Raw genomic sequence first — 16,649 nt, forward strand, 5'->3', positions numbered from 1 at the left:
AGTAGGGGGAACAATGTTGGTAACAGCACATGGCTTTTCAGCATATATTGCAGAAATATTCCATTCCTGTGGAACCTTAGTATTATGGTATTAACATTAAATATGCATTTTGATGCAAGAGAAATTTAGTGAAGGAGATCATTTAGAAAGTCACCAAGTAAATCTTTACTTGTCAGTAGGTTGAAAACATGAGCTGATGCTATTAAAGAAAAAATATATGCTGAGAAAACACCATTTATTTATTCTCGTGAGCTAATAGAAGTGATACCATCAAACTGTGTTTTATGAGAAAGGAAAATTACTGCTCAAAATGACATTCATAGGATAGATTTAGAATTCAGTTAGAAGTCAGCTTTATTGTGTTAGGATGTTTTGAAAAAAAACACGTGACTTTTATTTGAGACAAAAGCATAATATTTGAGTATAGAAGCAAACTTGGTGTTTGGCTGATCAGAAGTTAATGACTGATTCACCTAGAGGATGCTGCTAAGGAATGCATTAGTAGCCACAGCTCATTTTTGCCTCTCTGGGAGGCTGAATTTAACCAGCAAGATGGAGAAAACAACACTGAATAGGAACACATGATTTTAAAATGCACTGAATAGAAGCACATATATGTAGAAGATGAAATACAACTCTTGGTTGTCAGGTTGTGAAACCCAGTTGTCAAATAGTCATCCAAGTCACCAAAAAAAATATACCAATTGATGTAAAACATTTTGATCTTTTTTAAGATAACATATATGTTTTACTTTACAGCTTCTCTTTTGAAAGGACTGAAACATGCAAACATTGTACTGCTTCATGACATCATTCACACCAAGGAGACCTTGACACTTGTATTTGAATATGTGGTGAGTAAAATATTAATGTTCTGTGTATGTTCCAGATTATATTGAATTCTATGGAAAACCTCACTTTACTGTCAGTGATCGATGGATCAGGTCAAAACAACCCTGTACTTTCTTTAGGAGGTTGGAAGCTATGTGAGATGATGCCTTATGATGGAGCGTGCTATAAGTAGAAGGCAGGCTGGACCAGAGTCAGAACTGGAGAAGTGGCTGCTAGGGCTCTGTAGGGACCTTCACGTTGGTTCTTTACTCTACTTCCTAGGTACAGTTTGTTTATTAGAACATTTTCTTTACAGATGTGGTATGGACAATTTAAAAATAAGTGAGGATAATGTAGGTAAAAGGAAAAAAATAAAATTCTTAAGAGGTGGATCCTTTATCAGAAGCATGTGACAAATTTAAATGGCTTTTGTTGTGACTGGCTTATGCGTGGTGTTTCTTTATAAGCAATGTAAGTAAAAAAAAAAAAAAAGTCTGACACGCAATTCAGAATTTTGGATATTTTTTTTTTGCCATGACTCATTATTTTAGCTACTAATTAAAACTTCAATTTACACAGTATACAGCATAACGATCTAATTGTGTTCAGAATATTACTTTGCAAAGTCTTGGGCCTGAACTCCTAATTAATCTTTTTAGTTTTCCTAAGACAAACATGTGGTATTTATGTAGAAGTACTTCAGCATTTATCTGTGGAATTATGCAATATAGTATCACAATCAACCTCCCAGTTTTCACAGATGGGTCCAAGAACATGTAATTTAAAAGAAACAAATGGCTTTTGAGAAGGTTGGCTTTTCAGTGTAATATCTGTTATTGTGTTGCAGTCAGTAAGGCTCTGCATTTATAAAGTACAGCAATTACTAGTTTGGTTTTTAAAATAGGAAATACTCTATTTGCTCTTAGCATGTCCCTACTTAAGACAGATGGATTTTTTTTGATTGTGTTTCCTGAGAGCATGCCTAAATTTTTACATGATAGTGCACTGAACTTCTTGTCTGGAGAATCCATTCAGCCTGTCTACTTACATAGAAATACTACATTTTAATAATGTGGGTATTCAGCGACAGGAGCCTGCAAAGCAGTTGCATGCATTACATATGTTTTACCTCAGGTACAGGGACATTATGCAAATCTAAATCTTTTTCTTATAATAAGTGATTCCTCTGCCTCTAATTTATAAACTGAATTAGCATAGGAAAAGCTTTCATATCTAATTTTATTTAACAGTCAGTATAGACTTATTTACAGAACTTTATGTGAATACAATTTGCATTTCTTTTTATCTTTGACTGCATTAATTGCATTCATTAGAAGTCATCGAGAAATGAGAATATGTTACTCCTGAAAATAGATGTTTTTGCCTGTTATCATAATGCCAAATTTCTGGATTTTTCATGCAGTAGTAATGTGTATAAATGCTTAAGTCCCAACCGTGCGTTATGTCATGTTGCCATCTTTCATTAACATGGACACACATTGAACCTCTTTCAGCAGTTATTTCTTTTGAATTCACTTGGGTCTTTGTTTTTTAAACATAGTGCTTTTGGGATCAACCCTCCTGGTGCTGCACCGTTTTTTTTTTTTTTTTTTTTCCCATCATGTTTGGTAGAAATTTAAACTGTGGCAGGATCTTGTTTAATAACAGTTTCCAGCAACTGATTCAAGTAGTACTTTATTATTATGCTATTTTGGCTGGTGAGCAGTGTCTGGAAAATTAGTGTTCAGGAAGAAAGGGAAGGATGTTTTGTTCTCTCTAACCAGCCTATGGAATATATCTTAATGACATTGTAGGTTACTCTATTCTTTGAGATGGCAGTGTTGCTTAAAAAAAGTCTGCTTTCATTGTTCTGTAACGTAAAGTTATGGGCCAATCAAATAGGTAATGCTCTCTGACAATGCTTCATGCTTGAGAATGTTCTAAATTGTGTGCACGATACAGTTCTAATACATGCTCACATATGGTTCTATAGTTGCATGTTTGCAATGATTTTTTTTTTTTTTTTTTTTTTTGGTTGGGGAGCTCTCAGTGTGTTATTTTTTGTCTCTTCGTATTCATATAAGGTTGCCCATTCAAATCTATAAATTTTGGCTGGTTAAATATTCAATCTAATGATGTAATTGATGTTAAAGAGCTCTATGTCTGTAATGACTTTTAAAACACCTGTACATGGCTTAGCTCAATAATATGAGTGATTTCTACCAAAATCAATAGAAATGCTCATGCAATTAAAATTACATAATGGTGAGCATTTTTGAAGGACTGTGTCTGAACAAGCCTAAAAGGATTTGAATTTGATTTACGTCATAAAGTTACATCACGGAACAGTTACACTATTGCCATTAATTACTATTGACCATTTCAATTGTAATCTTTTGATTGAGATGTCGTAATTAAATTAGAGATGAACAGTTAGTTATCCAAGAGTTCTCAGTAGTGGAAACTTTGGGTAGATAGTTTGGTGAATATTTCATTGGGAAATTAATACCGATGACACGTCTGAGGTTATCAGAGGTATTCAGTTTCAGCATTGACCCTGAAAGAGTAGAATGAAATTTCATTTCATGTAGCACCTTTCATAGGAAAGTGCATTACAGTAATAAGTTAAAAGCTTCGAGCAGAATATCCTGTGAAAGGAAACATGACAGTGATGCAATTTACTGGGTACCTCAAATTAGATTTTTTTTTTTTTTTTAATATGGAGGTCTGTTAGACAAGTAAACATGACAGAACTTTCTAACTTTAACCTTGGTAGTCACCCAAAGCAAGAAAATACAGTCTTTAAAAATCTGTGTGACAGTTGAAGAGCAGGAGAATTTCACTCTCCACATTCTAAACATTTTGGCATTAAATGGAAAGCTACCATTTTTGTGGAAGAAAATCAAGGGGGCTTGCCCCTTTTGAATGAAAGAACTTAATTGAAAATGGGTTAGTATATACAGAATCACAGAATCATCTAGATTGGAAGAGACCTCCAAGATCAGGGAGTCTAACCTCTGACCTAACACTACCCAGTCCTCCACTAAACCATATCACTAAGTGCTACATCTGTCTTTTAAAGACCTCCAGGGATGGTGACTCAACCACTTCCCTGGGCAGCCTATTCCAGTGCCTAACAACCCTTTTGGTAAAAAAGTTATTTCTAATATCCAGCCTAAACCTCCCCTGGTGCAACTTTTTTCCCTTACACCTCATTGGGTCACCAGGCACGTGGGAGAATAGACCAAACCCAACCTTGCTACAGTCTTCTTTAAGGTACCTGTAGAGTGCAATAAGGTCGCCCTTGAGCCTTCTTTTTTTCCAGGCTGAACAGTCCCAGCTCCCTCAGCCACTCTTCGTAAGACTTGTTCTCCAGACCCTTCACCAGCTTCGTTGCCTTTCTCTGGACTCGCTTGAGCACCTCGATGTCCTTCTTGTAGTGAGGGGCCCAAAACTGAACACAGTACTCAAGGTGCGGCCTCAGCAGAGCCGAGTACAGGAGGACAATCACTTCCCTAGCCCTGCTGGCCACGCTATTTCTTATGCAAGCCAGGATGCTGTTGGCCCTCCTGGTCACCTGAGCACACTGCTGGCTCATATTCAGCCGACTGTCAACCATCACTCCCAGGTCCTTCTCTGCCAGGCAGCTTTCCAACCACACATTTCCCAGCCTGTAGCTCTGCCTGGGGTTGTTGTGCCCCAGGTGCAGGACCTGGCACTTGGCCTTGTTGAACTTCATACCGCTGGCCTCAGCCCATCCATCCAGCCTCTCCAGATCCTCCTGCAGAGCCTTCCTACCCTCGAGCAGATCGACACACGCACCTAACTTGGTGTCTTCTGCAAACTTACTGAGGGTGCACTTGATCCCCTCATCCAGATCATCGATAAAGATATTGAAGAGAACTGGCCCTAGTACTGAGCCCTGGGGGACGCCACTAGTGACCGGCCTCCAACTGGATTTGACTCCATTCACCACAACTCTCTGGGCCTGGCTACCCAGCCAGTTTCTAACCCAACGAAGTGTGCGCCAGTCCAAGCCAAGAGCAGCCAGTTTCCTGAGGAGAATGCTGTGGGAAACGGTGTCAAAAGCCTTGCTGAAGTCAAGGTAGACCACATCTACAGCCTTTCCCTCATCCACCCAGCATGTTACTTTGTCACAGAAGGAGATCAGGTTAGTCAAGCAGGACCTGCCCTTCATAAACCCATGCTGACTGGGCCTGATCGCCTGCTTGCCCTGCAAGTGCTGCGTGATGACACTCAAGATAATCTGTTCCATGAGCTTCCCTGGCACTGAGGTCAAACTATCAGGCCTATAGTTTCCTGGGTCTACCTTCCGGCCCTTCTTGTAGATGGGCGTCATGTTTGCTAGCCGCCAGTCGACTGGGACCTCCCCCGATAGCCAGGACTTCTGATAAATGACAGAAAGCGGCTTGGCCAGTTCTCCTGCCAGTTCTCTCAGTACCCTTGGGTGGATCCCATCCGGCCCTACTGACTTGCATACATCTAAGTGCTGTAGCAGGTTGCCAATCATTTACTCGTGGATTGTGAGGGCCACAATATACAGGGGACCATATATTTTTTTGTATGCTTTGGTAACTCTTACATCAGCTATATGGGATTATTGTTGGTCATTCAACTGTACTGAAAAGGAAGATGGAACTCTTAATTTTGTCACTGGATGGAAGCCATTGCTTATCATGTATGAATGCTAGAGAAAATGGTTTTTGTGTAATTAGTTGTAGCAGTATACACTAAACAGGACCTGAAAACAAAAGATGAAATTTTGAAAAGTTTTGCGTATGGTGTCTGAGACAGTACTGGCTTCCAAATGAAAAAGATCAGTTCAGCTTCACAGTGCTCTGGAAGAGTATGGCTGTCCATGTAAGTTTATTTCCCCTCCTCTCCAAGGTCTGGTTAGGCATTACTGTATGTCACCTGGTGGATATGCCAGCTATAGTACTGATGTGCCAACCTTGCCAAAGGAAATTATGAATTTTACAGGTGAGATCTCAGACATTTTAACAGTCATCTTTAAAGAACATCTGTTTCTTTTAAAATTGTCATTAGCCGCTATCATTTGTTTCTTCATTTTTTAAATCATTATGTAAAAGGAAGACAATTGTATTTGTAACCACTCAATTCCTGAACGGCAATCCTAACCAATACATATTACAACTGACTCATTAGAATGATAATGAAGTTTTTAGTGTTATGTATAATTACATAAGTATATTATTTTCAAGAAAAGAACTGGTAACTTGTCCTATTCGTGGCATACAAAAGTGAGCTTGTGTAGTTACATTGTGCTTTCAATATTTATGAACTAGGTTTGAAAAAAGAACAGACACATTTATAATTGGAAGTATGAGTAATAAGTACTATTATTTCTGCCTCAACAATACCAAAAAAAAAACAATGCAGAACAACAAAAAAACAAACCAGATTAATCTAATAGTATAATTTAAAACCAAGCATTTTCAATTACCTTGCCTGTTTTAATCTTTATGTATGTTTTTCCCTTTTAAAAATTACTTTTTATTAAAGAGGAAAACCTAATTCTCCTTGCTTGATTACAGCAACTAAAATAACTTGTTATACAATGAGTTGGCTTAATAAAGTGCACTACTTACATTTTTATCCCATTTCCTGCAAGAAAAAAAAAAAAAAAAAAAGTAGCTGCAAGTTTCTTATTTTCATGCTGATTGGAAATTCAGATGTATATTATTTTGTGGAATTAAGAGTCGCGGAGCTGAAGATCCAAAACCTGAGATTTTGAGCCCAACATTGGACATATTAGAAAAGTACTGTGCAAGAAAATGATCAACACTCATTAGCTAAAAGGATCAATTTTTTTTTTTTTTCAGTGATTTTTTTTTTTTTAACATTGGTAATGATTTGGATCAAACTGTATTACTGGTTTCCTGTTTATTTTATTAGGGGAAATGTATAGAAATTGAAGGTGAGATGGAATTGGTGGCACGTGAAAATAGTGTTGTTTTAAATGGAAGAGAGAGCATGGAAAACCTGTAAAGTCCCAGAGCAGCTCTACTTTTCGCTGAGTTACCTTATATTGATGTGACTGAAATGATGGGGCCATTTTCTTCCCTGTTGATGTGAAAGTGCTTGTCAAACCAGGGGTGGCTGGGAGGACACCCTGCTTGCAGTCCACTTTCGTTGTCCACCTCTGGGAAGGAGCAGAGTCTTTGAGGGCTCCCAGGCACAGGAACAATGAAGAAGGTGGCTTCCATGTGCCTTGACCAAAGAAGGAGCCATTCTTCTGTTGTTGTAAACCCTGCCTGTCAAAAATGCAATGGAAAAAGGCTGAGAGGGAGCAAAGAAAAAGGAAAACCTGTACTATTAAGAACAGGCATTAAGGGAATACTGCTCCTGGGAAACCTTTTTTTTTTTTTTTTTTTTTTTTCCCTCAAATATTAATGAACATATTGGAGGTGGGAGCTGCTACTGTCCAAGTATAGGTTGGAGATGCAAAGACAGCTTCAGGAGGCAGAGATTCAGAAGGGATTTCAGAAGGAAATTGCTTGGTGCTTTGGTGAGGGGTAAAGCCTGTGCCAGATGCTGGAATCAGCAGGAAAGAAGGAATGAAAAAATGTATTTTTAAAGCTCATCAACTCCTGCTAGGTGAAGAAGGCCTAGTGAGAGATCTGCACAGTCCTAGTGGGATGAGGAAGGATTTCAAACTCAGTTTGCCTCATCGTCCTGACTTCGAAGGTCTCACAAAGTATGTGTGGACTTCATATGAAGAGTACCTTCTTGTGAGTACATACTTATGGATAGATAAGATTAATCAGGACTACCAATCCAACAGATGGATTGTTTATCTGTTGTTTGTGGCTGTGTATCTGTTGTTTGTACAATTTACTAATTGTTTGTATAATTTACTAATGTTTCATATAACCTTACCAAATATTGTATGGCACTGTGGTTTCCATCATTTAATATTTAACACCTATTATTTCTTCTTCTTTTGATTAAGTATTAATAAATGTATTCAATGTAGAGTTTTCTTTTAAAAACAAACAAACAAAAACCACAACAAAAGTCAAAGCATAAAAAATATCCAAAGATGAGCAGGCAGATGAAACACTAGAAAACAAGTACGATATTCTATGTACTGAGAAATCTCTAAGTTTTCTAAGTTAGAGATGAAAATATAGAGCATCATTACATTACAGTCCATCAAAAACACACACACACAGTAAAACGCATATGCCAGTGCTAATACTCTACTCAAAACAGGTAAGGCCACCAGCCAAAGTGTTATATTTGTACAAACAAGGAAAATATAAATCATCTGGAAAGCTGAGGGGGAAGAATAACAGGAAAGAGCAACCATCCAGAATAAATGGCTTCTGAGGAAAAGTCAGAAGAAGTAGGGCTGTTTATAATGGGAAAAAAAAAAAAAAAAAAGATGGTTGCAAACCATTAAATAGATCATAGAGAAAGACATTGACCTATTTATTTTCATGTCAATAGTAAAGAGAATAAAAGGTCTCCTCCAATGTGAGCCATTCTAAAAAAGAAAAGGACCTGAAATTGCGGTAAGGAAGATTGAGATTCAACTGTTAACCTCTTTAATGTTAAGTATCATAAAGCACTGAAGATAGTACTATGCAGTGATGGTTTCTCTACTACTAGCATTCTTTAACAACATTTTAGACAAATAAGCAGCAGAATGTTATCATTGAGAGTAGATTTTTATTGAGGCAAGTTGATTTTTTTGAGATCCTTTTTATTTGTATCTTTCTGTATTCTTTATTTTCATCACTTAAACATGTCTACTCATAGCTGATCAGGGAAATGCATACATTTCTAAGAAAAAATGCATTTCTTCAGAAGAACTGAAGAAAAAATATTTGGTGAATATTGGTTTATTTCCATGGTTTAAACAAAAGTAAAAAAAAAAAAAAAAAAGATCCTATTTTTAGAATTTTGGGTTAATTGGTTACTTCTATGTTATGGACTTCTGCTCAGCTCTACAAAAAATAATATTCTGGCTGCATCCCACACATTCCTCATCTTTTAATTTCAGTAATAAACTGGCATTGTCCAATTCCCTCTGAGGTAAAACCTGACTGTTACAACTCCTCCTAGAGACCGTCCAATCTAATTACACTTTTTTCTCTGTCTCTTTAATAATGTGGGTTGTAGCTGCACTTTAATTTCTCTTACAGTGAGATGGTCTGATTCACTTGGTGCAGATTGGGGGAAAAAAACAAAAACAAAACAAAACAAAAAAACTGTATGTTTGGAGGGTGATTATCATAACTCTAAATCTTAAAAATTGATTTTTCTTCCTGAGGTAGCAGTATGCATCTTCATACTTTTTTATTCATATTGATAGAAAATAAATCTAAGAAAATTTTAAGAATGGAAACCTGGTGTAAGCAATTCTGGCAAAATAATTATAAAATAATTTCCTGGGAATCAAGAATCAAGCTAGAGAAATAAACAGAGTCAACAACTGAAAGTAAAAACAGGCCTAATTGTTTCTTCTTGTTTTACTGCTGTGAGTAAAGAGGGTATTATCCATGGAAACATAATTTTTTCTTTTGCATGCCTTAGTCTGAACTGCAAATTTTCCTATAAAATTCTTAACTAATTTTTTCTTGATCATATATGGATAGTTGGGACTAGGAGGCATGGCAGAAAATAAGACACTCAACCAATGTAAAGAAAGGTCTGCCTTAGATACTGAAGTTTTTAATGAAAGTGTTTGGACTGCTTTTTTCCTGCCCCGAAGATAGTAGTTTCTTTGCAGCACAGCACATATGAATAGAAAAGACTCTTGAGGCAGCCTGGCTTGTGTTGGAAAGTCTATACTGTGCAGGGCTAGTATTGAGACTATACCGGAGTGGATACTTTACACACTGTGTCTATGTGTGGCTTGTCAGCCTCCCTGCCATGTGTTTGTGGTCGACTTATGTGGTCCTGGAGTGACTTCTGTCCCCACAAGATTAGGGGTACCTGCCATATTCTAAGTAGAAACTTGATGTAACTTACAAAATGATTTCTTTTTTAAAAAAATAATTGTAAATGTGGATTTAGTAGACATAAGGGTTATAGGTCAGTGTTTTGAAAACCTAATGATTTAGCAAATTAAAGAACAAATGCACATATAGATATGTGTATGCATATGTATTACAGGTTGTTCATTCCATAAAAAGTACCCGAACCTGTTGACCTCAGGGACTGTAAGTCCATCACAGTTTACACAAGCTGATGGTCTCCTGCTAGATTTTGGTCATACTAAACAAATTTCTATGTGTTTTTGAGATGTGATTTTTTTATTATTATTTTTTTTGTTACAATAATCATGCTCAATTAACTGTGTTTGCAGTCCTTTTAACATTATTTTTGTAGAAAGAAGAGTTGATACAATTATTGAGGTGGCCAGAGAATAAGGAAAGGACATCTATAGAAAACTGGAATTTTCTGAAGACTTTGCAATTTGTTCACCAGCACTTTGTACAGTGCTGTGTCCTACCTATCCTACTCTCAGACCAGTTTGTTCTCTGTGCAGTGAGAGAACTTTGTACAGAGACTTTGTATCAGTAAATATATACTATCTAATACCACCCCAAAATCAGAAAACTCTGCATTCCCTTTTTGCTCAGGATTTTCAGGTGGGTTTTTTGTAATATACCATGTACTCCCCAGTCTCACGGCCTCCTTTTCTGTATAGTATTGTTCATGTATTTTGAAGTATATTTGTCTTGTTGACAGAGTGAGAGAGTTCCAAGTCACCAGAAACATCTGTTAGCAAAATTGTTTTCATTAAAGGTGTCTTTTTTTTTTTTTTTTTCTTTTTTTCTTTAATCTCTAGTATATATCTTTCCCCTGCTGCTCAGCCCAGCTGCTGCTGTTGCCTTCTGCTGATTTTCTGAAAGTTGCTCAGAGATGACTTGTAGGGTATTTTTTGTTAGCAAGGCTAACACTTTGTTTTCTCAGATGGGGAAAAACTGAAAGTAGAAAAAAGTAGAAAGTCATAGAAATGCTTGAAAATGAAGGTCAGTGACACTTTTGAAAACACCAAAAGCATTGAACTGTTGTGCAGTAATCTGCAAGCTGCTTTGGCTAGAGGATACATTCAATTTAAATAGAATTAACTTCTCTTTGTTATTCTGTCACTTCAAATATTACCACTGCCTGTGCTTTTATTGGTAAATTGTATTATCAGTTTAAGAATTTGTTGGTGACAAAAGGGACAGTATTTTAGTCAGTAAAACTGCTAGGGCATAAATAATGTGTGCTCTCCTTTTCACAGAGAAGAATGGCTTGCAACAGTCTTGCTGCCTGAGTGAAACAATACAATCTGTCTGCTCTGTGATGTCATTGCCAGAAGCCAAATAGTGTAGTTTTTGTTTTAATGGCAGGGTCCTTTCACATTGCTGGTTTTACATGATGGGAATGTGGTTGGAAATGCTTCCTGTTCCGTTCACAAGCCCCGGGCTCTCCATGCATTTCAGCTTCAAAAATGACAGCTGAAACCAATTAGGCAGAATTATGGGACAGCGAAGTCACATGTAGATTTATCATCACTGAGGATGAGGAGGGAAAGGGAATGTATTGCATGGGAAGTAGAAATGGCTAATTTAATTAGAAGAGAATGATGGCCACATTATTATGGAAAAGGGCTGGCGAAGTAGAGCTTATTTCATGTCATTGGCCGTGCCTTTAAAAGGAATCGTCTTGCCCTTTGTCTGAAAATATTTTATGTTGGCTAGCAGAGTCTCAGATTTCTGAACAAGATAGTTGAACAAAATATTTGACGTTCAAGCATGAGCATATCTGAGGACATTCATAGCTTGTGGTTTACTCATCTATTCATAATTCAAATTCTTTCTTCAAGGGGAGGAGGGAGGAGTCTGTATTGTCAGCATTCGTCTCATTCTTTTTTCCTGTTTGCATACTCTCTTTCTTCCAGAAGTAGATTGCAATGTATGTAAACCTCGGTTCAGCTGTATAAATATCAGCCTGGTTTCTTTTCCTGTCAGCAGATGACCATACACAATATGCTCACAAACACACATACATGTGTCTGCTAATATAAACCAGTCTTACTGAATAGAAGTGACCTTCATACACTTACACACTGCCACAAATTTAAAAAAAAACAAATCCATTTTTTTCCATGTGAACCCAAAGACAATATTTCATAAGGTAAACGTAATGTAATAATATTTCATAAATAAAAATACTTCATAAGGTAAACTTTTTGTGGTATTCTTATGGTAGTTCGTGGTATGGGGAAGTGATGAACTTCACAGAAAGAGTCTGAGGACATGTACATGTTCTGTTTTAAATAGCACTGTGTGTTTTTTTTCTTATTCCTTGACCCAAGCTTGATTTTAATTGGCCCTTTTATAGCTTTTTTTTTTTTTTTTTTTTTTTTTTCTTGTGCACACAGGATTTGAGATACTTATCTCCATCATAGGGAGGAAAATATTTGAAACTTACTGAAGTTGGAGTGGATCAAAAATGGACATTCTCTTATGTACTTCTACATACAGTTTAGAAACAGGAGAAGGGTAGAAATAACCGTAGTGTGAGTTTTCTCTTCCCTGTCCTAGGAGGCCTTGTGCAGTGTCTGTCCTAACCAGGAATCATGTTGTTCAGGGAGGGTCAAGGCACTTGCAGAGGTTTCCTAGTGGAGGTCTAGTTACTTGAGATGGGCACTGAGGAATGGGTTTGTGTTTTATCTTGCTGAGAGAAGGCAGCACAAAGGCTTGACAGAGCCTTCTCAGGAACATGGAGCTGTATGTGCCAGAACCTCAAATTCAAGTCACAACCCTGGAGCAATGATCTTCTGGTATGATTTAGCAAAATACAACTCTTTGAAGTAATAAAAAGCCAATGTGTGCTGTGGGTGGCATTTAGCTAAGATTTTGAAAATTTCCCCAAATTTGGTGACGTGATAGGCCTCAGAAAAATTGTCATTTGCACTTAAGACCTGTGTCTGAAAACTCCCTCTCTCCTCACAAAGACAGCTTTCACAACTCTTAATAATGTAGATTACATCCACAGAGCAAGTGAATTTGCTTCTGGAGAAGGCAGTAGTGGGAGGAGAGATCAATTTTTTTACTTGAAGCATAACATTTTGCACAAAATATTGTTGTGTTAGTGATGTGGCAAAGTTCTTAAAAATTAGTGGGTGCCAAAGTAAACGTTGCATGTGCAATCTCCTTTTGCCATCCTTGTGGAATAGCCTGTTGTGCAGATCTGCAGAGGACTGTGTAGTGAAGTCATGGCCTGGTGTTTATTGCACTTTTCTCTCTCTCTTTTTTTTTTTTTTTTTTTTTTTTTTTTTGTGGATGTCACGGTAGAAATTGTCATCATAACCACCGTTTTATGATGTTGTCACAAGTAGTCTGCATCATAGGTGACTGACTTCTGCTATTCCATATGAGATTCTGTCTCCCTTGAAAAGCGTTTTATCCTCACACCTGTAACTGATGTCAGTCAAAACACGGAAGGCCAAATACTCAGAAAAGTCGAAACCAAAGTGCTTTATATTGAGTTCCCCAAATCAGTGTTACTTAGGGCTCTTTTCCCTTTGCTTTAGTTCCATACCTGATAAAAAGGAGTAATGCCACAGCTCCCCTGAATTGCGCTCAAAGTCTATTGCTCTCAAATACTCTATTCACATGCTTCACATTTTTGTGAAGCATGTGAATAGAGTAGCAATAAACAGGGCAGGAAAGCCTGTGAGATTAATACTTCTGCCTTCAAAGTAATAAATAAGCCAGAGACTTCAAACTGTGTGAGAAAGGAAGGGGGAAAAAAGGAAAATCAACAACACAAAAACAGAACAGCTGTTCTGTAATCAAGTACTCCTATTCTGTTCAGTGAGTATGTCTTATCTGGCAAGGGAAAGAAGTTATGTGATCACATCAGGCATTTGTAAAGTTATCATAATGTACATTCATTGAGCAAATAAACTAAAGGTTGGATAAACACCATTAATCATGGAGTTTTCTAGCTTTTGAGTTCTTCATTGTGAAAACTTGATTTATCTCTATTTAATATTTTTGTGTAGCAGTAATAAACAGCTGACTGCTAACACACTATTGGTACATATACCTGGATAAATTAGTGGAGTTTTAAGAACAAGAATGAAGGTGATTCTGAATTTATCTAAAATATCAAATAATCTGTCAGCGTGGAATTACTTGTGGTGATTTATCTGTCTTGGGGATTAACAGTACAGCTGATAGAGTTGTTAAAAGCTAGCTTGAAGCAGAATTGGTCTAGCCAGGTCCACCTGGGATGAAGTGTCTCAATGTCTAGATGTGTGAGACAGGTATTTGCAATTACTTGGAAATCTCTGCACTGTGCTTCTGCTGTATCCTGTTTCCCTGTAAGGTGTCTTCACCTCTGAGACACTGGAAAAAGAACTGTAGAAGGTGTGTTGGTTCATTTATTTTTTGTTTTTCTAGCTTGTTTCAGCATTGTTTTATGTTAGGACTGATATGTAGTTGAATATTGAGTTTTCCTTCAGGGTGTGTGTTTTACTAGACCAAGGTGCTAAGCACAGCAAAGCCCTGGTGTCAGGGTGTGTCCTGCAGCTACTGTTCCACTTGGGAGAACATGGGGCCTTCTACCTTGAAATACAGTGTGAAAGGATAAGACTTTATTCATCTATATGGGACCATAGACATTCATAGAATATTGTTAGAAGACTACTTTTGTCCAGTTTTCTCTGTTTCCTTTTCTAACGCTTTCCTGAAACTTGCATTCATGTCAGTGTTTTCAGTGTCGCTTGAACACACAAGCACTGGAGCGGACACTTGCCCGCCAAAAGGGAAAAAGGTTTTAGAAATAGCTGTCTGTGCAGTGCTGTCAGCTTTCCTGGCTATACTAATACATAATTCAATGTGCATTGAGCCCCTACCTTGGGAAAAGAATAGCAGCTGATGCTGCCTTTGCTTTCCTCTACCTATTTTTTTTTTTTAAAGTCAGGAAAAATGTTTTATAGTTTTATGAGTTGCTTTCCCATTTCATACCATAGTGTTCAATTGCTTTTGTGAACAAGTTTCTAGCTTAGTTTTAGGAGGGGAAATTCTTGTAAAAATTGAACAGAAAACACTTTGTATTTCTGTTTACTTTCTGTCTGAAGATTTGGTAGAGGCTTCTCTGTGTATGTAGCTTGTGTGAGGGAGAAAAAATAAATGCCAAAAGACTGCTGCAACTGCTGCACAATTGACTTTGTTAGTTTTTAAGGATTCTGTAGAAGCTGGTGCTTACATGAAATTTTTGGTACATACAGGCAATCAGTTTTTGTGGGAGAGAACTACTGGTGAAGGTTATAGCAGGCTACCAGTTGAGCAGGTCCTTGGTTTAGGAAGAAGTAGTGAATGATACATGATACAAACGTGATCATGATTGACGTTCATGTATGGAGGAAAACCATTCAAATAACTGTAACATAAGGGGAAGAAAATGGTTTTATCCTCACAGATCATTACAAATCTCATAGAAATAAAAAGATACTTTTATTGCTGTTATTCGTGATGTGGCTGAAAATGGAGGTCTGAGAAAGCTATTGGTGAATAGGAAGGGGCAGCTAGTGGGCAGATGCTGGTAGTTCAGAGATGGGACCTTTAGAAGTAGCACTGGGTTTGTCTTCTTCTGGTCTGGTTTCTGTCAGCCGACTAGTTGCAAACTGTAGAAATCAAGAGAAGGTGAAGGAGGCAGTAGGTTTCCCAATGAACAGGTTATGTTATGCTGACCTGCAGGGAAATGATGGTCCTCCTTCAGCCAACCCAAATCAGTGAGCATGCATTGCTGGGGAGCATGTGATAGGAATAGTACAGAGGTTGCCCTGTTCTCCCTGTCTGGGCTTCTAAAGCAGAAATTCAGACCTTTTCTTTCTTTATTACTCCATTCACTAATATCATAGCATCGGTTATGAACTGAAGTATTACTTACTGTAGCTTGTGTTTTGGAAGCAGCTCTGTTCTGCAGTACTTTGTGTGGTATATCCATTTGAGCGTGAGATTCACACAATTCATTCTGGGACCCAAGCAATGTCCTGCAGTGGAAACACTTGAAGCCATGCAAGAACTTCTGAAAAAACAGGCTAGTGCACAACGTAGTCAATTAGTGCATCTTAATCATTACAATGTTTATTCTAAACATGCAGTGTGTTTTCATAGTTTAAGACTTCAGGAGAGTAGAAGGTGATACACAATAGTTGTGGTCAGCATTGATCTTGCATCTTAGCAGATATAAACTTCCCAGTGTAACCATACAATACTTCTCCAAGAGAGCACTAGAATGGTTCTTGGACTCAGAAATTCTGCACAGAGAAACCGCTTTGGTATGCCAAAGGCAGCTTTTCTGCAAAACTCTCACCTTGAAAACTGCTGATATTTTGTCAGTCTGTTTTATATGTGAGGCAGGCATCGCCAAGTAGCTTTTCAAGGAATGCTGGATGATTTTTGCCAGATGTGTTCTGAAAACAGATGTGGAAGGCAGAGTCAGTCTCAGTTTTTGGTGGTTAATCCAGTGCATATTTTTGCCTTGTTTATTCTGAATATAATTCCAGAAGCTGAGTTGTGCAAACAAATCACAGAAGCAAAATGCCACTTCACTGGCAGTGTGCTGCTGACTTGTAGGAAAGTGAAGAAGTACGAGAGAAGAATTTAGAGAAAATAGTGATTCCACAGTAAAAATAAAAAATGCTTAATAGGAATTAATAAGTATTATAACAGTGAATAACATTAATCTATGCATCTCAAGTCTACTTATTTTCTGAAAAGATTTTATGGTATATTTGCAGTGAATGTATGCAACTA

At 37.5% G+C, this 16,649-nt stretch overlaps 1 protein-coding gene across 4 annotated transcripts in view; it reads left to right on the top strand.

Moving 5' to 3' along the window:
* The window catches only part of CDK14 (cyclin dependent kinase 14), a 329,549-nt gene that overhangs the window by 135,132 nt on the left and 177,768 nt on the right, over nucleotides 1-16,649 (top strand). For all 4 annotated transcript variants that reach the window (XM_035319413.1, XM_035319415.1, XM_035319414.1 and 1 more), the window contains one exon: nucleotides 760-854. In XM_035319413.1, the coding sequence (XP_035175304.1) occupies nucleotides 760-854 (95 nt within the window). The remainder of the gene's footprint in view (nucleotides 1-759; nucleotides 855-16,649) is intronic.

The sequence above is a fragment of the Oxyura jamaicensis genome, chromosome 2 (genome assembly GCF_011077185.1).
Source record: "Oxyura jamaicensis isolate SHBP4307 breed ruddy duck chromosome 2, BPBGC_Ojam_1.0, whole genome shotgun sequence".
In the NCBI taxonomy this organism is placed as follows: Eukaryota; Metazoa; Chordata; class Aves; order Anseriformes; family Anatidae; genus Oxyura; species Oxyura jamaicensis.